The following is a 20,953-nucleotide window of genomic DNA, read 5'->3' as shown; positions in this document are numbered from 1 at the left end:
GACGTGACATCATTTTTGTTAACTGCCACGAGTTTACTGCAAGTGATGTGTTCTTTGATTCATTATTAGCAAAAGAAGGAAAATTTTGTTGGAAAAAGAATCTGACATTTCTTTTTTATATGAACAAGGAAAATTCTATTTTTTCCAGTGTTGTTAAAAATTGTTTTGTTTAGGTGTTCTTCTTAATAAATTGACAATATCATTGCTACCACAGGACAGAACTAACAGTAGTGGAACCACTGAATAAAATCGATGTTGAAGTAAATAACCTCATCCATGCTGAGGACCATAATTGAGTTGTGGCAGAACTTATAACTGATTTTGCCAAAGGAAAAGCACAAGTCACTTTTAGAATAATAAATAGTAGGTGCAGTGCTTTAAAATGTTAATGAATCCAGTAATGATGATCGTGTTATGAGAATCATGTGCATTTCTGAGTCATGACTTCCATTTAGTGGTCTGTGAGGTTTGGAGTTGGGTTTTCCTATTCTAGTAATAGCAGCTCTCAAGGTCAAGGGCCAAAGCAATTGAGTGACTCTGTTCAAGAGGCTTTGGGACTCCTATGTTATGCAGATTGGCTTATCAGCATTACTTAGCATATTTGAATAAATTAATTCCAAAATTAAGATAGCTTTGGTCAGACAGTATGAGATCTGGTTTGATTAATCCTCAGATTTATTTTAAATGTTATCTCTAGTAGTTCTATATTTCCACCTTTTCATTTTGCTGCTGCTCACTAGCACATGAGAGTGTGCAGCAGAGCACTTGTCAATTACTGAAAAGATTTTTTTTTCACATCACCGAACCTTATTACCTTACTACAAAAATGGCATCTATGCTTTGCAGAGTGCTTAGGTATGGTGTGGATGGACAGACCCACCCTGCCCATCGGTGCCTTCTGTCTGGACCTCTTTCCCAGAGCTAGGACAGAAAGTCTTGCGGTCATACCCACTTCTTCTTTCTCTTTTCATGGGCTAAACCAAGGTCTTCAGCTTCAAATACTGCTAATCTTGTACATCTTTGTGATAATAAAACTATCAATTTTTGAGTAATGTGTGTTTAAAGATGTATGAAAAAGCAATATGAAGAAAAAACATAGTTGGTAGAGGTAAGCAAAAAAAAATTTCAAACCTACATTCTTCAAACAACTTGTCACAAAACCTCTTTCTTGCCTCTGTTCTGAAATTCAACTGAAAATAGCATTTCCTTTTGCAGTGCTTACTTTTAAATCCTGAGTAGAAAATCTGGGGTTTTTTTCTGTGCCTTTGCCTTTTTTAAAGTAATTTTTTTAATTTTATGTGTAAAAATGGCAAGGTGACACTGTCACATGGAGAAGAAGGGAAACAAAATACAACCTCTTGATGACAGTGAATAGCAGAATAGAATCCTGTAATTTATGAACTTGTTCTGCACCTACTTCACAACATTTGCGGGGTGAGGACAGGATCTGATCTTTATTGTGGTATGGCACTTTGCACTGCAAAGAGTTAAATGGTGCATGAAATGACCTGTCACACTGTATTATGTGCCCCAGTATTATATACACAGAGGAATGCTTTAAAAAAAAAAAAGACAGAAAAAATTCCTGCAACCTCACCTTTTTGTTGTTTTGAAGAGAAACATTTGGTGTGTGTATATATATGTTTCTGCATAATTTATTTTAGCTAGGCCATGGGAGTCCATCAGCTACAAAAATAGAAGGAAAGGGCATGCTGGATAGTTTCCCTCATCAATTCATTAGGGAAGGGAAAGGTGGAGATTCAGTGCCTGCGATACATCTTTCCTGCAGGAAACAACAAACCCAAACTTTTGAGTCTTATACTTGAAGTAGCTAATGAACTATTTCCTGATTTGCCCCAAGTAGCTTCATTATTGTGGCAGAAGTTAGGAGCGCACTTACGAAGCTTTGCAAAATGGATAGGAGAAGGTGGTACACTGCATTTTTTATTAAACCATGATATTCTCAAGTTCATGCTATATAGTTTAATCTGATTTTGCCTGCAGTTGATGGTGATTTTTTGAATCTCAAGAAGTCCGCAATGTAAAAGTCCTGTCTTTATGATTCACGTACCATTCTTTTCACTACAAATACCTTTCATCCCTTTCACAAAGGCACAGACACCAATATTCCCTCAGGCATGGGACATAAATCCAAGTGCAAATTTTAGTTTTAGACAGCACATAGTCACTTTAAATGGGTGTTACTTTCTTTCAATTTTCTTGCTCTGGATGCAGAATATGGTCAGGAATGCAGCAGATTTTTTTTTTCCTCAATTGTACAGTTTGCTTCCAGTTAAAGATCTGCTAGTGGGGCAGAAAATTTGTTTTGGTTTAAAAGAGTGAGAACTGGAGAATAACCCAGTCCTCTCTGAGCATTTGAGCTGACACAGTGACATGCGCTGTTCGTCATTACTCAGATTTTTAAAGACAGTGGTAGCAATGCTAAAACCCTGATTTGGCATCCACCAACTCCATCCCCACTTCTTCTCTGCTTTAATATTTATGTCTTTGGATTCTATTTTAATAAATAATATATTTTATAAACCACTTCAGATTAATTATTTAGCAGCTTCTGCATTTTGTAGCAAGGGGGAAAAGGTCACTCGTGAGGAACAACTTGTCTTTTTACACCTGCTCAGCATTGTTTAAAATCACTTATTTTCTGCTGGACCAATGAACAGCCTTTTCCATGCCATTGCATGGGAAGGCTCATTTTCATGTGCCAGTGGTGCTCTGGGGGAGGTGGCTGGATAGTCCTGTCCTCCCCAGCCTTGTGTTGAAGGCAGGTGAGTTGGGAGGTGGCAGCTCTGTGTTTCCAGCTCTGGGGAGGGATAGTAAACCTTAAGAATTTTGTCCAATTCCCAGCTTTGGGGAGGTTCAGATGGGAGTCTGCTTGGCTTTGTGGATTTGAAGTGATGCGGGTGCAGTTCATAACTAGCTCTTCATTTTTTCTCGAGATTTGGGGAGCTGCAGGTTCCTGTATGGGAACATATTGGTGACCCAAGGTAGTTCAGCATTTTTTCTGTCTGGAAGTGCCTTACATTTGACGCTCCAGAGGAAAGCGACCTTCTGCTGCAAGTCCTGTGTTTGTCAAATACAGCATCATGGAAGAGAGACCAGTGCTGCTTTTTCATGCAAGGTCATGCATAGACTACCACAGGCTAGGATTATTGATTATTTAATGTAATCTAGTGTAATACTAATACTCTTGTGTGCTACTTCTAATCAAACTTGAAAAACTGGCCTCAAATCATATTACAAATTGGAAACTCAGTCCACTGTTGTTTGGAGGATTTAAGATTCCTGGGGCTTTTTCAGTTGTTCCAGTACAAAACCAGGCTTCAGCATAACCTTGTCTTGCATGAGAATGATTAGCTGATGGCCAGAACTCAAAGTGAAATTCAGGGTGTGGGAGCTAACCCCCAAAAGAAGCACTCACAAAATCAAAGCTGTTGAACTAAACTCTCTTACTTTTGGCACATGCCAACTCAAACAGCTTGTGCAATGTTATTTTAGATGGCAGCTGGGTCACAGCTTTGCTTCTGGGCATTATGGAGGTTGGGTTAATGGGATTCACCCTGCTGCCCTGACTATGGTGGGGTGATAAGGGACCAAGATGTGCATGCCCGCATGGGAGCGAGCGCACTAAGGAGCTCTGCCACGTCACATATGAAGTTTACTCCTTCTGCGATAGTCCCCATGCAGACTGTGGTAGGCACGTCTGTTCCATTCCTTCTCATTCATCACTGTAAGAGCAACCTGGAGACCTGCATAGTTTTATATTAGGTGCAGTGACGCAAAAGAAAAAAATCTCTACTGTTTCCACAGCAACTTGTGCATTGGATCCTGGCTGGAGTGAGGCAGCAGGATGTTGTCAGTCCCTGAAGTCAGTGACTTCAGTAAAAGCTCCTCAAAAAAAAAGCACATGCTCTCGTGTTCCCCCCCAGACCCTCTTGGTTATTGACATGAGAGGACTGTGGTGAAGATATTGCCATAAGTGCAGCTCTAGATTTCCTATTATAACTTTATTCCTTCATATTTCAACCCATGCTTCTGCTTTGTTTTTATTCAGTCTTCTATCTGCAAAGAGTCACTGAAGAGCCCTTCAGGATCATCTGTTCAAATCTTGCTGAGGTTGGCATGGTCAGAAGTAGTTAGTACTAGGTGACTGGTGACCTGTGTAAAATGGTCTGGGAGGCTTAGTGCTGTCAGTACCTGACAGATACCAACAGCCCAGCTGCTGTCAGCACCAGTGGCTCCCTTAGCAGCACTGTTCAGGGCACAGAGGGACTGAACTTCTTTTTTCCTCAAAGTGGTTCCTCCAATTTAGGCTGCACACTGCAAAACAGTTTATAGGTGATTCTACCCTACATTTTTCCTGACCGAAATAATCTATACATTTATGCATGTATCTGGGCATAGGTTTGAGTATGTGCTTGCAGAGTTTCGAAGTCACACAAAAGCCTCCCCTGTTCAATACGTGCTGTATGGCAGTAACAGTACAATTTCTTCCACTGAAATATGACTTGCATCACACCTCAGTGATAATTCTTCGGCCATTTGGTTTCTATCGGAGTGCCTTATTTACAATTCACATAGTCTTCACTGGATATTTATGATACTTTCCTAGAGTCATAAAAAGCTTAACACTTCTGCTTATGGAGCAAAGTAAATATTTAGTCTAATTTGCAGCTAGCCTGAGAAGGTTTCTAATTAGAGCAGCTGTGCTCTAAATTGTGAAAGATTTCTCAAGCTGTTCACATGCATATATGTGACATCTTTACCATAGTTGTAGAACACATAGGGAAAAATGCTCTGTTCACAAGAAACTTCTGTTACGCTGTAAAGTGCAACACAGCCCCAAGCATTTGCTTCTGTGATTACAGCTGTATGATAAGTGAACAAGAGTTCACTTTAAGTATTTTTATACAGCTTTCTAACATGCCAAAATAGCCTTCACTTTTAAGCAATTATAGCTCAGGTAGGATTTGAGCTCATCAGGAGTTGTCTGTCAAAATATTTTTAATGAAAAATTGAGTTTGCGCAACAGTGATGCATTGATGTCTTTTGCTTCTAACTATTGACGCTGATGGACTAAAAAGCTTGAAATTGGAGAGGGAGAAAATTATATTAGTTCAGCTCATTTGGAGAATCTCTGTTTGCTGAATTAATTTGCTAAGCTTTGGTTTTCTGCTGAATATTAAGCCCTATTTTCCAGCTGTTCATATACTGCCTGAGGGGAATAGCTCCATCTCTCGTCTTACAGTGAAGCCCAGGCTGAGCCAGGGGTGCTCTGCAGAGCCCATGGTGTAGCTGGGTTATGGAAGGCATAAAATGCTCCTACCTGGTACTCCCCAGACCCTGGTGCTGAACCTCAGCAGGTGAATAAGAAGTGTCACAGTTCTTCCCTAAACACTGTTTTGTATAAGTTAGTTTATGTGGTGAAACCCATCCCTCCACGTGATGACTTACTGAGTAGATACTCACTTCGTGAAGCTCTAGCTATATTAGTAGCAGTATACAAATAATCACAGTTAGTGCCTGTCCTGGTTTTGTTAAAAACAAGTTTCTGTTTTAGTGAATTTGCCTGTCAGCTAAAGCCTTCCTTCATATTAGCTGCATTTTCCTGGAGAACCAGATACATGTTTTGGTAAACCTAGCAATGGAATGCAAACTTATTGATAAGCACGGATGGACATCTCGCAAGAGGGGCAACGAGAAACTGGTGACCAAGAAACTGACCAACTGTGTATAACATTCCATTCACGGAAATACTTCATATAAAAGTGGGAGATCGCGAGGATCTTGTCCCTTTTTTCCCTTCTGCTTATGGCCGACATTATGAGAGGACCTTGCTGGTCGTCCCTGCGAACTGAGGCCTAGTGAGAGACTGAATCCAGCTCCGATTGGCTGCAGAGTCCAATCCAGGACTTTGGGTGCTGGCTCTGCTGTTGCTGAGACTTTCAAGATTTGGTTTGTATATTTTGTATTATTTTCTCTATTCTTATCAGTAGCATTAGTAAAACATCTTTAATTTTTTCCAACTCTCTTCTCTCTGTCCTTCTTCCCCTCCCGATCACCTGTCCTTAGTGGGAAGCGGGGAGGCGGAGGGGCAAAAGGGGTAAAGCCGGGGGAGGAGGTTAACAATACATCTGCCAGGGTTTTATTGTCACCCCGCAATCTAAACCCTTTACAGTGCCTTGGTAGTTATTCCTTCACCAGTACCCTCCCATGCACAGTAGAGAAATAAAATGCTAAAACATGTTACCACTCTGAAGGTGACATTATTGGCTCTATTTCACCCTTCCAATAAAGATGTGAAGAACACAGTTGTTATTTTCTTTCTTCCCTGAAACACACTCAAGCGTGGCAGAGCTATGTGGTGTATTCTGCCTTTATCTGAAATAAGCTCTTACATTTAAAAATAAGCAGAGATAAAAGCTCTGTTGGAAAGAGGACAAGTTCTATCAGTGCCCCTGCTGTCAGCCGTCATCACAGAATTATAGAATAGTTTAGGTGGGAAGGGACCTTCAAAGGTCATCCAGTCCAGCCCCTCTGCAATGAGCAGGGACCTCTTCAACTAGATTAGGTCGCTCAGAGCCCCGTCCAGCCTGGCCTTGAATGTCCCCAGGGATGGGGCATCTACCACCTCTCTGGGCAACCTGTGCCAGTGTTTTACCACCCTCACCTTCAGAAGCTAGTTCTGTAGGAAGCTGGTTTTGTTGCGGTTGTTGGCATTGTGAAAGGTTGTCAGAGATGGGCAGCATATCTTTTGTAGTTGTGTAGCAACCACTGTCTGAGGCACTCCAAGCCCTTCTCTGACATCTTTGAATTAAATTTCACTGCCCCTGTGTGATTCCATATTATCTCCATTATACAGGAGGGGAGACTTGAACAGGGACAAATGAAGCTGTTTGCTGAAGGTCACTCAGCAGTTCTCTGGTGGTACTGCTCTGCTGCTTTCCAACACTGCCTCAGAGGCAAGATTGACCTTTCTCCCTCAAGGGTGCTGAAGGGAGGTGCATTAGGTTTTTTTTTTTTTTTTTTGGTCTTTCTGTGTTTGAGCAGAGTGAAATTGCCTCGACTGGTGAAGCAAGTTAGTTCCAGAGGTCCTGTCAAATTAACTTTCCCTGTCGGTGTATGTGTGGGGCTACACGGCAGGAGTCAACAGGTACCAAAGGCTTGGGCATGCTGGTGGTGTCACAGAGCTAGTCAGAGGCATTCATGGGACCCATAGGGGTTGGCAACGTGAGAAACAGTCTATTTTAAACTTTTATTTCAGTACAGGGTAGAAGATCGAATGTATTTACAATTGTTGCCATCATGCCAGCTGACAACAGATTGGTCCTTTTCTCCATGTACCATCCAGCTCCACCAATATTCATGAGAGCTTCCATCTGACAGCACTAAGAGAATGTTTAGCGTCGCACAGAACTGTCCATCCAACCCTGTACTTCTACTGTTGATGACTGATGCTCAGGACTCTCCAGCCACAGGTTAACTGGTGACAGGAATCCCCAAGAGCCAAGTACCTGCTGCAAGTAATCAGGCAGGAACCTGGTGCGTACCCAAATATTCAAAAATAGGCAGCAGGATCTTTCCCGCAGGGTCCAGTGGGAGGCTAGAATATGAAAAGGGCGCTGTTTCCTTCACTAGTTCACAAAAGTGAGCTGGTAAAATGGGACCATGGTGATCTTTAACATCATTATGTGGTAATCAGTTGCAACTAAACTAGAACTGGGTAGGTCCAGTAAGCTGTTGTTGGTGTCCAGGCACAGGGTTGTGGGAGGTAAGAGCTGTTGGTTTTTCTTTTTTTGTGTGTTATTTGCCCTTCCTTCAGAGTGTGATCTCCAAGGTCAGCCTGGACTAAGAGCATAGTGCTTAGAATAATGGAATCATTTTGGTTGGAAGAGACCCCAACCATAACCTAACTCTAGCACTAAACCGCGTCCATAAGAACCTCATCTAAATGCCTTTTAAACACCTCCAGGGCTGGTGACTCCACCGCTTCCCTGGCCAGCCTGTTCCAATGCTTGACAACCCTTTCCATGAAGATTTTTTTCCTAATATCCAATCTAAACCTGCCCTGGCACAATTTGAGGCCATTTCCCCTGGTCCTATCACTTGCTACTTGGCAGAGGAGACCAACACCCTCCATGCTACAACCTCCTTTCAGGTAATTGTAGACAGCGATAAGGTCTCCCCTCAGCCTCCTTTGCTCCAGGCTCCTCATCAGACTTGTGCTCCAGACCACTCACCAGCTTTGGCACCCTCCTCTGCACTCTCTCTAGTACCTCAATGTTCTTCTTATGATGAGGGGCCCAAAACTGAACACAGAATTCAAGGTGTGGCCTCACCAATGCCAAGTCCAGGAGAACAATCACTTCCCTGATTCCAGAGCCCAGCAAGGCCATGCGTGCTGGTGTGATGCCACCTGGGTGCCTGTGTGACTTCTGGTGTGGGGAGAAACAGAAGCTACTGCAGAGTTGAGAGTTGTTTTCCCCCTTATAATGGTAGCGCTAGGGATGTTGTGTGGCACTGACCTAAAGTTGCCAGGCTGTGATTGTTACATTTGTTGTTGTGTTATGACTTATTTTTTATAACACATCAACAAATGTAATATTTTATTTTCCCCTGCCTTAGAAAAGGGATTCCTCGTCTCCCAGTGATAGACATCTCTGCTCTGACAGAGGAATTCAATGTCCTCTGCTTCACGCCTTTACCCTTCTTAGGCCAGCAAAATTGCTGATAGTGGAAAAGAAGGTCTAATGAATACCAGCAAATCCCACATATGCATTAAATCCTCAACACATTCTGTGTACCAGAATGTGTTGGTAAAGTCTCATAAACTACCTGCTGTAGAGTCCTGTCTCCACTGATAAAGTGCTTCCGGAGCCAAAAGCCCTTTTCAATGCATTGAAAGTGACATAATGTGAAATAAAATCATTCTGGACAAATATGGGGAGCAGAGTTGTCAGCAAGCAGTCAGGAGTTTGTTAGGCATACATTACCGTGTGTAGCTAACAGTGACAGCAGATACATAAATTGCTCTGGCTTTCTCAGGGAGATATTGACCTAGAAATCCACTCAGGAGGGAGAATAACGGTTTACTTTACTGATGTGAAAATCAGACCGGATTGAAATAGCAGTGACCTCCATAACACGGGGAAAAAAAAGTGCCTGTTCTTACCATTACTTTTGTTGGGTAGAAGTTAGTTCACTGAAGCTTGCTCGTTTAGGATTGATAAATATGAGGAACGCTTAGTTTTACACATTCCTGCTTTGTAACCTAATTAAATGAACTATTCAAGGACTCTTCTTCCCTGTCTGCCAGATAGGGAAGCCTAAAGGATATTTAATGATATGCGGAAACTGAAGGGAAAATTATTAACAGTGAAGTGGCTAGGTAACTCTCTTAAAGTTAAGATGAAAGGGTTTCATGAAAGTGACCTTCACGCTTGATGTTCCCTCTTTGCTTTTCTTCACACTTCAAGCTCTGATAATCACTTTTTTCCACTTTGTCACTATATCACTTATTTCATGAAACATTTCCATAGCTAGGCAGGAATTTGGATCCAGGGTGGTATATCTGCAAATGTTAGGTGGATTAAAAATACGAAGGGTCAGACGTTCTTTTTATAGTAGACTGAACAAAAACTTGACGTAGGTTGCTAAATATAGTTTTTTGATATTTTATGTAAGACTTGATGAAAACTTGAAGACAGGATAAAATGGTCATCAAATGTTTCTTCGAGTAGCCTATGTTGTCCCCTTTGAGCAGTGCAGAAATTTGCTGGAGGGCACAAGGAAAGCATGTTGGGAATGGAAAGACTATGTACAACCAGAGGCTGTAACCCACAGGCTCTCAGGCAGCAGACTGCAAGTGCTGGTGTGCTGTAGGAGGATGACGTATGTAGTCATATCTGGACCAGATGAGAGAGCAGAAAAGGAAGAAGATGTGGCATCTGCGTAGAAAGGGAGCAGAGAAGAAACATTCAACGCTCAGAAGTAGAGAGAGCAGAAGGTGCCAGTGGTCAGGCTGGAAGACATGAGGAAGAAGGAGCCTTTTGAAGAGGAGTTATCTCTAGAGCAGTTTTGTTTACTTTGATTTAAAATAGCAATAGGCTTTTATATTTGTGATTGAAACACAAACTGATGGCCCCATTAGAGACGCTGGTGCCTGCTTGATTGCTTGAAATGGGATAGTTTCAGTAAAACTAGTATATTGTGCTTTTTTTTAATGGAACTTTAATTGGGGTGGTAATAACATAAATCATGTCTGGTCTTCCTTTAGTTTACAGTGAGTAAAAGAGTAAGAAGTTTATTTTTCTCTATCAAAACAATTATTTTAGCTAATTTTCATTCTGAACTTCTCATTGAAATAGAAAAAGAGAAAACAGTAGTTTTACCAAAACTTGTGTTTGTGGCTTTTAAAGCCCTTTAAGTGTTCCTGGGGACATAAGACTCATAACATGTTCCAGAGTAGTTTCCTTGTAATACACATGGAAAAATCTCACTCTGATGCCAGGTACAAGTGCATACGAAGGAAGACATGTAACTATTTGGACATGGAGAGGCTTCTTCATTGCCATGTTGAAGTGATTCTTGCTCTGGCTGACCCTCTTTGTCTACCATTTGCGGATAAGTGAGCCGTCCCATCCTCCAGCAGGTCTGGTGTCAGGGTGCCATAGCCTTGTGGGTCTGGGTTCATGATGAGCAGTGCTGTTGGGCCCCTCTGCACACCATGGGGTGCTGTGAAACGCTTCTTGTCCAGCCTGAGAGGAGCAATTACTCCTGCAGTTATCCTTGGACTGTAAGAAGCTGTTTTGATCATCACATAACCTTGCATAAAGTTCAAGTGAAGGGGAAAAGGTGATATTAATTTTTATAATGTTTGGGTTGAGGGAAAAGTAGCATTATTCTATTACAAATCAACTGTAGGTACCAAAGTCTCCTAGAATCTACTGAATCTTTCAGGATATTTTCATATTTGTGACTTCATTCCTGCTGAGAGTCTGTTCAGGGCATGTGTTAACTTAAAAATAATGTATAAACAAGATGTGAACAGTTCAGTTAAGTGGTTACCTGAGGTTAAAAACAGTGATCAAATTCAGGGTCTGAAGTTGGCAGGGGAATTGTCTTGCTGCCTCAGGAAGACTTGAAATTAAACTTGTTGTGAAATGTAGGTGTTAAGTGTGTGAAATAAAACTCGCACATGTAAACGAAGCCAGCTTCCCGGAGTTGAAGAGAGCTGGTTGAGCTCTCAAGCTGCCTTTAAGAGAGAGATGGGCTATGTTCCCAACCACATAATCTCTCTGCTGAGGTTGTGTTTCGTAGTATCTGTGAGGAGAAAATCCTCATGTAAAATCAGAGTTGTGCTCCCCAAGAAGGTCTGTGTTCTTTCTCTGGCCACCATTGGCTTTGGCCCCCAGTCCCCAGCCCTGGGCAGGGCTGTGCAGTCACCACTTGAGCTAACAGAGCCAGCAGCTTCAGGTTTATTTTTGTTGGGCTTCTGAGAACTTATTAACTTGAAAGAAGAAGGGTTTTGAAGATAGCAAATTTCCGCACTAAGTTTGTGTTCAGCTTTTTGTTCTCCCTGGTGTTGCCTTCAAATAAACACAGGAGGTGTAGCTTCAAAAGGAGCAAAAATCCATTCCAATTTTAGAGTAAACAGGAGGAGGATTAAGCTCCTTGCCCTAGTAATCAGGCCCTCCGATTGCTGTGCCTTTTGAAGATGATTGTATGTTTCCTTGTATGTGATGGATTGTGTATGTGCCTGTGAAGTAAAAGTCAAGTCGGCTGTGAAAATCTAAGCAGTTTTCCTCTGCAATCATTTTGCTTTGGGTTGTGTACTTCATACAGTAACCCCACACACGTCCCACCAGCCCACCCTGCAGCGGGGGGGCACAGAGGAATCACCCTGTGGTTTTTCTGTCTCACGCTCTTCTCAAACCACAGCCTATTGGTGATGTCTGGGAGCCTTTGGAAAATGAAAGCCCTCCCAAGGTTACAGTATCGAGGATTCAAATGGAAAATGGGGCAAGCTGGAAGGGAAGCACTGGTTGCAGTATAGAGTCTAACCCAATTCACATGCAGACCGAACAACATGGTTCTGTCAACCCGGTCAGCAAAAAACGAACGATTGCAGTTGGATTGTCAGTATCTGACCACCATCTTTCAAGCTGGCCTACATTGTCTCGAGATTTCTAGTCTCAGGATTTAAATTTGGGAGGTGGTAGCCATGTGTCTAGGTCTGTGGTTGTGCAGTAGCACACATGGTATATGTGAAGCCCATCCTTACCAGCAGGGTTCCAAAGCACTCAGGGTATATAAACATAACTGTCACCATTTTGCATAAACCACTAAGCCTCTCCTTCTTTTTGACAGATTGAAGACATCATTACGAGAATGCAAGATGACAAAACAGGTGGAGTTCCCATCCGCACTGTCAAGAGCTTTCTATCCAAGATTCCCAGCGTCGTCACCGGTAAGGACCCTTGTTAGCAGGGAAGAGAGCATGAGATGGTACTTGCTGCCTCTAAGCAAATACACTTCTAAAGCCACAAAAAGAAAAAAAAAGGAGTATAAGAGAAAAATGGTTTCCTCTGCTTATTTTTCTGCATGTCATTTTTATGAGGTGAAATATTCAACAAAGAATTCTTAGTTCAGTTTAAGCAAGCTTTTGTATATCTTTGGGGTGAGTTATATTTTAAAATGTTATATAGCTTTTATGACTACTATATATATATATATATGTATATCTCTAACCAGGCAAAGTCATTCCCTATGACAGCAGGAAGATCTTGTGGAAGAACTCGGGAAGGAAAGTTGAAACCATGTTTTCTCACTCATACCCAGATACTCTTATCAGACAAGTATAGGAATGTGAAATACCTTTCATGCACGTATACTGTTTTATTAAAGCTCTATGTACAAAAATGCAGATGTGCAGGAAGTGGGAGTCAGAGTACAAAACAGTTCCTACCCATATTTCCAGACACAATGTCTTTCAGTGCAACAACTAACTTTGCTGTTGATAGATGGTGACTTTATTCAGGGTGATGTAAATTGCTTGGAGAATTTGTACCTGGGTTTCTGGTACCTGTTTTCACTAACTCAATAGCAGTATTCACTATGGTGATACAAAACCACTGTTTTCCATCTTTTTACCGATAGACTATTGTCCATTACGAGATACCTAGCTACTCCTGTGACTTATTATTTATTATGTTGCTTACCTCTGCAAAGTAAATACAATTTTCTCTGTCCTGCAGAGTCTCCATCTGAATCAGACCAGATACACATACTGATGAGTCTATTTAGGGAAGTTTCTCCTTCAGTTCTGAAAAGTGAAGGGCTTCCTTCTCTGCGGCTGAGACTTTGCTGCAGTAAAATTCAAATGATTGCATTGCTGTATGTAGACAGCTCACCTGTAACTGAGAGAAGACTGACAGTTCTACAAGACCTTTCTTGCTCTTGGAGACTTTATACTGTTGTAAAATAATGGGGAAATACCTCTAGTGAACAGGGATGCTGGCAGTGCAGCTGGTGTCAGGTCACTGCAAAGAGGGTTCCCTGCAGTGGAGCATCTCAGCACTTCAGCAATCTCTTTACTGTGAGAACAGTTGGATTGAGCAGAGTTCGAGCTTGCGTTGATTGGTTCAGGAGTGTGATTTGATATCATTGTATCAGAAAAAAATGTCTCACTTAAGCTCCAGGGATGGAATACAAATCTGCAGAGTTCTTGGTGATAGGCAGGGAATGTGGAAATGGGGGAATGAAGTTTTTACTTAAATGAGGCTCAGTCCAGTTAATCCCTTTTTATTGAGCAACAAGCTCTTCTGTTGGAAATTGATTTCAGGGTGGTGACTAAGTGTAACTGGCAGTTGCAGGATTAGGGTTTTACTGTGGAAAAGAAACCTGAGTCTAGAATAAGAAGTGAAAGTTTTGTTACTAAATTGCAGGTTATGGCTGAAGCAGGTATGAGCTAACTGTTCCTGGGGAGAATAACCATATATCTGATTTAAAAACTCATTCCATGATCTCAAGTTTACAATACGCAAACTGGATGTCTTCAGATTTATTCAGCTAAAAAAAGTTTCTGATATGCCTGATAATATTCATATTAATAGCATTCATTAAGCAGTTGATGTAATTGTCAAGTTGTCCCATTACTCAAAGGAAATGGGGGGCTTCACAGCATCTTTAAGCTGGCTATACTTATCTTTAGGTACCACCCTGGCTGGCAGCTTTCCCCTTGCCCTCTGCTGTTCTGGAGCAGCAGCTGCAACTACATCGCCTTGACTTGGCTGGTTTTTCACTGCACGGGGAATAGTGAAAAGCTGAAGACAAAATAAGAACAAAAGCTTCCTCTAAAACTCACAGAAAATTCTCAGATTTGGAGGGGAACAGCTCAGTACCATTCCCTTCAGCTGACTGGAAGGCAGTTCCCTTGTGATGTGTCAGGCAGTGTAGGAAGCCTCTAAGTTTGAAAAGTATGGGAAAATAATGGCTCATCTGTGTGCCCAAAGTTTTCTGGATTTCTCATTTCTCCTTTCAGATGTATAGACCTGCCTATAGAGATCAAAACCAAAATAAATTTGTATATAATTCCAGTACTTGTGATAGGTAGGTAAAGAGCAGGAACAATTGAAGAGGCAGGAGCACCAGTGTTTGAACAGAAGCTGAGGACACTGAGCTTGTTCAGTCTTGAGAAGGGAAAGCTAAGGAAAAGAGGCTATAAAGAAGACAGGGTCAGACCCTTCTCAGGAGCACATGGTGGAAGCAGAAAAGACAATGTACACAAGTGGCAGGAAAGGAAATCCCAACCAGATTTAGGAGAAAGCTTTTTAGTCTCAGAGTGGCTGGGCATGGGCTGGTAGCCTGGAGAGGCTGTGGAACCAGTGTTTTGGAGCTCTTCAGGAACCCCTGAGCACAGATGAACTGTGCAATCCGACCTGACTCTGCATTTGGCCTTGCTTTGGGTGGAGGTTAGACTACGTCACCTCCAGAGAATCTTTCCAGCCTGAATTATTCTTCTGATCATCAGATACTCAATTTTAGTGCTCATCTAATTCCACTCAATGTCACTAATATAAGAGAAGAGCTTGTATTTTCAAAAACTTTGGACCCCTTCTTGGGAAGAGCTTAATTTCTAGACTCTGGCATTCTCCTACACTTTTTATTTCTACCTGAAAAATGGAACAGCAACACTGAGATGTGATTTACTTGGCAAGCTCACAGTGACTGTGATTAACAGTGGTTTATTTTTGCTTGACACTTCTATTGTAATTGCGTCTCACAGAAGAAATGTTAAATCTTAAAGAAAAAGAAACATTATAGCAGTGCCTTGGTACACTAAACAGGCAGCTCTGCTTATAGCATAGCAAAGTGGGTGTTTGATTTAAAGTTTGAATACCAGGGAAAAAAAAGGCTCATCTGTGTTTTGCTTTCATCTGTCCTGATGCCTAAGTTGTGAATGAGACGTTGGGTAATGTGAGGAGAAAGAGCCTCGGGGAGCTATCATTAAGGGTCCCCTCTCGACAACATGAATCTCGGAAATGGATGAAAAAGCCTTTTTTGAATGTATGATGAGTCTGTGTGGAGATACTGTGCCAAAGGCACGTTTTAATCTGCATTGGAAGTAGATTTGTGTATCCTCTTCCCTGGCTTTTGACTTAAAGTAGGTCAGGCAAAGGAGGACACTTCACACCACTATCTTCTTGGTTCAGTCTTCACTTCTATGTGCAAGCCGTGGAGTGTGAAGGTAAGATGAAACCAGTCCATGTGGCATCTGTATGCATGTATATGATGTTGTCTAATGGTAAGTTTAGAGTACAGCACTAGCACAATGCACAAATGGACAGTAAAAGTGACTGAGGGCAGGCATTGAGTAGTGCTGTGATCCATGCCCAGACTGGGTCATCAGCCAACATCCATGATGGCAGTTGCTGCAATAAATGGAGTTTCACATTTCTCTTTTAGTGAGAAAAGAGTTTCCTCAGTAATGATTTTGTAAATGAATTAGCATTTTTTTATTTTCCCAGTCATCAAACTGTTGTAAGAACATCTCGTTATACTAACCAGCAGCAAAACTGACTTTCTAGTCTTCTTTTTGATTTCTGTACAATTGCATCTTAAAGGTAACTGGAGGACCAAATGTGTGTACTTTCTTCTCCAACTGATTCAGAATTGGCCCTATACAGTATTGCTGAAACAAGTCAGAAAGAAGTCAGTGCTGCAACAGCTGAACTTTCCAGTGCAAAAAGCCTCCTTCATGCTCCCCAGTCTGCCTACAGCCTCCTTCCAGATTTTTCCTGGTCCTGTGTACTGTCTGATCCTGCGTACCAGCATCTTTGCTAAAGCAACCCAAAGGTGACGTGCAGTCTACAAGGCTTGCACCATTCTGCCCTTCTCCCAAGAAGTTTTGATACAACTTCATCCTGACCCATAACCCCTGACTTAAAGCAGGCCTGTCCCCACGGCTCCATTTCGAGTGATACCTCCTCCTTACAGCAGCCGTCCCCTCACTTGTGCGCTGCTCCAGACCTCACCCCAACACTCACTCATCGCCTTGCTGCACTCCCAAAGCTGCCTGTGTGGCTGTGAAGGGATTGATGGGTGATGTCATGACTGGACCGGCTAGGGTTAAGTGCTGCCGTGCAAACTTCACGCACGCAGCCCTGCCAGTGCATTTCACTCCTGACCTGCCATGTCTGTCCCGGACCTCTCTGAGCAGAAATTGCCAGTACGACTGAAATGTGCCAGGTGACCTGTCATTACTTGAGACTTGTGATCTAAACCAAGTTTAAACTGCCGTGTGTCTCTGTCTGAAGAAGCCAGCATGTGTCTTGGCAAATGCCGATGGTGTTGTCCCAGAACACATCAGAATGTCACTTGCTCAAAGAAAATGCATGTGGATGGAGTATGGAAATCCTATAGTGCTGGGAAAGAGAAGGTTTATTGTTGATAGTGTTCCCTGATGTTGTAGTTCAGGACAGTCAAGTTGTGCTGGAGGATTTTATATACCCATTGCAAGATGAGCTCCTGTGGTCCTGGTTTGAGTGTATTCATTGCCTTTTCTCTTCAAAGAAGGACAAATGCATCTCCCATCCAGATGTGGCAGCCAGAGGTGCAAGGCAGAAGAGCAGGTTCCTCATCTCCTGGGTTTGAAAGGTCACTTCAGAGGAATTGTATAAAGAAAAAGGTTGATGGTGTGGTGAGCAGGACTAGGACTGGCAATGTTGACAAGAGCCAGCACCCTCACAGGGCCTGAAGAGCAGGCTGCCAGGCTGAGTGCTTTGCCACAACATTCACTTTCTTAGTGCTTTTTTTCATGCATAGAATGTGCCTCAATGCCTTATAGAAACTGCTTTTCATGATACACAAGGATTTGGCTTCCCCTGAGCTGTGTGTCCCACTGCTTACAGCATCTGACCACAGGATTCTAACTGGAGGACTGAGCCTGACACAGATCTCTCTGAACATTTGGGTGGTTTCATTCTAGATCTAAACTATCAGTCCCTGGATCTGGGACGGTGCTGGTCTCTGAACCTGAACAACCAGAACATTTGTCAAAATGAGTGTGAGCAAGCTTTTGCTTAAGCATGAGTGAGCCCATTTAGTTAAAAAAAGCAAAACAAGAAAAAAGCTTTTACCAGACCTTAAGTCAGTATCCAAAATAATTTTGTGTGTTTACTGGTTTATAAATGATACAAAGTATGTGCTCTTGGGTTAAAATTGGTATATATTTGTATATAAAAATATAGTACTGTACCATTTCTGGTGGCTTTCCACATTTAAGTACAGCAGATGCTACACAATAAATTCAACAGTGTTGTGCAGTTGTGTGGTGGGAACCGGCTTGCAAACACTGATTGAGCATGCAAATCCATTTATTTCTCCTCAAAAATCAATTGTTCTCAGCAAGTTGCATTTAAACTAATTCAAGCCAGGACTGGGCTTCGTGATCAGAACTTAGGTTTTCTTTTATGCATCTCTTCTTTAAATTGCACCCAACGGAAATGTAATCCATCCTTCCCTCAATAAGAAGGTTGTTATACCTTTTAATCTAGCATTTCAAAGCTGCTGTGAATCACATAGCATTAGATGTGTCAGCTATTACATGAGTAGCGCATGCTTTGCAATTTTTTTTTTTCCTGTAGCTTTCTCTTTAGCTCTCTATTCCCATGCCAGGAGACAAATTAACCCAGTTAAGGAGCCACAGAGCTGCGCCGTCTTCATCCACAGCTCCCTCCTCCCTCCCTTTTTCCCTTTAAGCGCATCCAACTTCCTACTTTTCAAAGGGTGAGAGAAATGGGGGAGGGAAAGAGGAAATCAGCTCTCCAAAGTGTAGCAATTCTTTGCTTGTTGTTAATAGGCAAATCAATGCCTTGTGAAGCAAAAGTTTAGGGGATTTGATTTTCAGAGGACAAAAGGGATAGCAGATGAATTGAATAGGATATGGTTGTCAAAGAAATAAGAGAAAGCAACCAGAATTAATATTTTTAAAAGTGAATATTCAGTCTGTTTCTGTGCAACTGCATATGTGCATGCTTAAATACATATGAAGAGCATGCAGCATGCAATTTTTCTTAATAAGCCCGAGAGTGGTAAGTGGCGAATGCTGGAAATGAACAAGGGCAAGCTTCAGTATTTGTAGGTTCTGTGCAGTGAGGAGTGCTGGTGTGTGTGTGTCACTGCCCTCTGCTGCACCCAAGCTACAGTTCAGTTCTGCAGCTTCACCTTCCCCACAAGCCAGGCCGTGTGTGTCCTGTGCTCTCCCAGCTCAGGTGTAGTTCACATGGAGCTTACGCATCCCTTAAAAAATGTGTGCACACAAATGATTAAATGAGATAAAGCATCACTTTTAAATGACAAAAATTGGACATTTCACATAACCATGCACTTGAAAGTAGTCATACCTGGAAAATATTAGAGGAAAAGCACGTCACAGCAGAGGGTGCATTAAAATTTGGCTTAGGCCCCTGCAGAACGCTTATGGAACACATCCTGATACTCTAGTATTCAGTCAGTAAAATGGCCTCTCAAGTACTATCTGAAACCCCTGAATATTCATTTCCTGACATTATAATTTTGAAGGTACTTCCTGGTCCTACTTGTTCTTGCTGCTTTTGAACCTCTGCATCATCAAGTGAAGCTATAGTAACTTGGAAGCATAAATAATCATGCTACATGGATATTACTGTGGGCAACAAAAATACAAGGAAAAATATTGCCAAAATCACCAAATGGTCCAGCTTTGTCTTTCTGCAGTGACTTGCCTGCTCTTCCTAGTCACCAGTGGTGAAAATAAAACCAAGACCTTTCAACCACCTGGGCAGAAGTTAGAACAACAAAAAATTAGAGTCCCTCTTATTGAAAAATACGAGCATAAAAATTACTGAGCTGGAAGGCATCAAATGAAAGCTATGAGCCTGGAACAAAGCTGATCTATTAAAAATGGTTAATTTTTTTTTTTCAAGAATTGCTTTTAGGCCTTTTCAATCTTTCAGTAGAGACTAAAAGCTGGAACAGAGACAGATTTGGTGATAAATTACCTGCTGAACTCCAGTGTTTAGATGAATTGGTAATTGAGCCACAATAGCAAAAAATGTTATATATTAAGAGCATTCTTGTTGCTGACTGCAATTTTATCCTGAAACACAACATTTAGCTGCTGGAATATTGCGGCTAATGAATAAAGCATTAAAAGGAAAAGTCAACAATCTTTCAATGCCTGTAGAAATTCATGGGAATGAATGATTAATGCTTTTCTGCATTCATCTTGCTATCTTCAAAAGCGCAGCATTATTATGAAAGTTTGTTTCCAGATCTGAATGACACAGCAAAAGAGCAGAGATTAATTATAAGTACTGCGTGGCTTTGATTTTTAGATGCGAGTGTTGAGCAGGCTGCACTCAAGCAGCAGTACTTCACCTCTTCTCTGCACTTAGAGCAACTTGGGAGATGTGTGCTCTACCAACAGAGTTTTGCATTTTATTCACACCTCTTGCTTTGTTTCTGCCCCGCCTCCAACACTCCTGTGCGCTGCGAAGCATCAAATACACAGCAGAGCAGCTTTGCTCCCGCTGTGCCTGAGAACCCATGTTCCCACCGAGGCGTTTGTGGAGGTCTGACCCTTAGACAAACCATTTTTATAACATCTTGAGGTACTGGAAAAGCAATGATACCTAAGTGCCCAATGGTGATCAATAGCACCATGAAGGAGCAAATATTTGAAGCGTGGTTTGGCAGTCGTTACTTTGAATCTATTGCTTTAATCTGATACCATTCCAGCCATTGGAAAAATAAACCCCTCTCATTATTTGGTGAATACATCTACTTCATTATTCTGTGCATATGTTCCGTTCATTTTTATCCGTTGTTCTTTGGCTTTTTTAGTAAAAGTAATTTTCAGGGTATTATTTGTTGAGCAGATTCTTACTTGCATTTTAATTAAAGGGCTTTTATTGCAAAACACAACAGTTTGTTCTGGAGTTTAAATTTCCTGACTTTAATCAATGTGGTGTTCTAATGAAATGCAGAAGTTAACTTTGGTAACTGTAAATCCGGTCTCGCGAATCATTTTATGTTCTTTTACACATACATTAGGTTTGATAGGTGAATGATTCTTCTGTGTATGATACATCTCAGTTACAACATTGAAGTTCCAATAATGTGACTGTTGGGGGTGGGGTGAAAAGGTTGGTTTGGGTTTTTTACTTTAAATAGTACAAAGAATTGCATAGTGCACTAGCTTATTTTTACCAGCCATAAATAGCACACCAGTCAGAAATTACTGTTGCTAAAAGCTGCACTGGGGGCAGTTAGAAAATGTCTCCACAAGATGCTGTAGTTTAAGGGGGTTGGCATAGCGCTAGAGTGGACAAAATGCTATTACCTGGCTTGTGTGGAACGGCTGATGAATAACTTGTTTTATTTTGCCTGTTCC

General features: G+C 41.7%; 1 protein-coding gene across 8 annotated transcripts in view; it reads left to right on the top strand.

Moving 5' to 3' along the window:
• The window catches only part of RGS6 (regulator of G protein signaling 6), a 288,794-nt gene that overhangs the window by 171,217 nt on the left and 96,624 nt on the right, over positions 1-20,953 (top strand). For 7 of the 8 annotated variants that reach the window (XM_065839141.2, XM_071809267.1, XM_071809268.1 and 4 more), the window contains one exon: positions 12,388-12,487. In XM_065839141.2, the coding sequence (XP_065695213.1) occupies positions 12,388-12,487 (100 nt within the window). Of the gene's footprint in view, positions 1-7,538; positions 7,561-12,387; positions 12,488-20,953 lie in introns of those variants that run through there. The other variant, XM_071809270.1, reaches the window with a different exon arrangement.

Source organism: Patagioenas fasciata, chromosome 5 (assembly GCF_037038585.1).
Source record: "Patagioenas fasciata isolate bPatFas1 chromosome 5, bPatFas1.hap1, whole genome shotgun sequence".
Lineage (NCBI taxonomy): Eukaryota > Metazoa > Chordata > Aves > Columbiformes > Columbidae > Patagioenas > Patagioenas fasciata.
The sequence above is the reverse complement of the archived record's forward strand: the minus strand, read 5'-3'. Positions and strand labels throughout refer to the sequence as shown.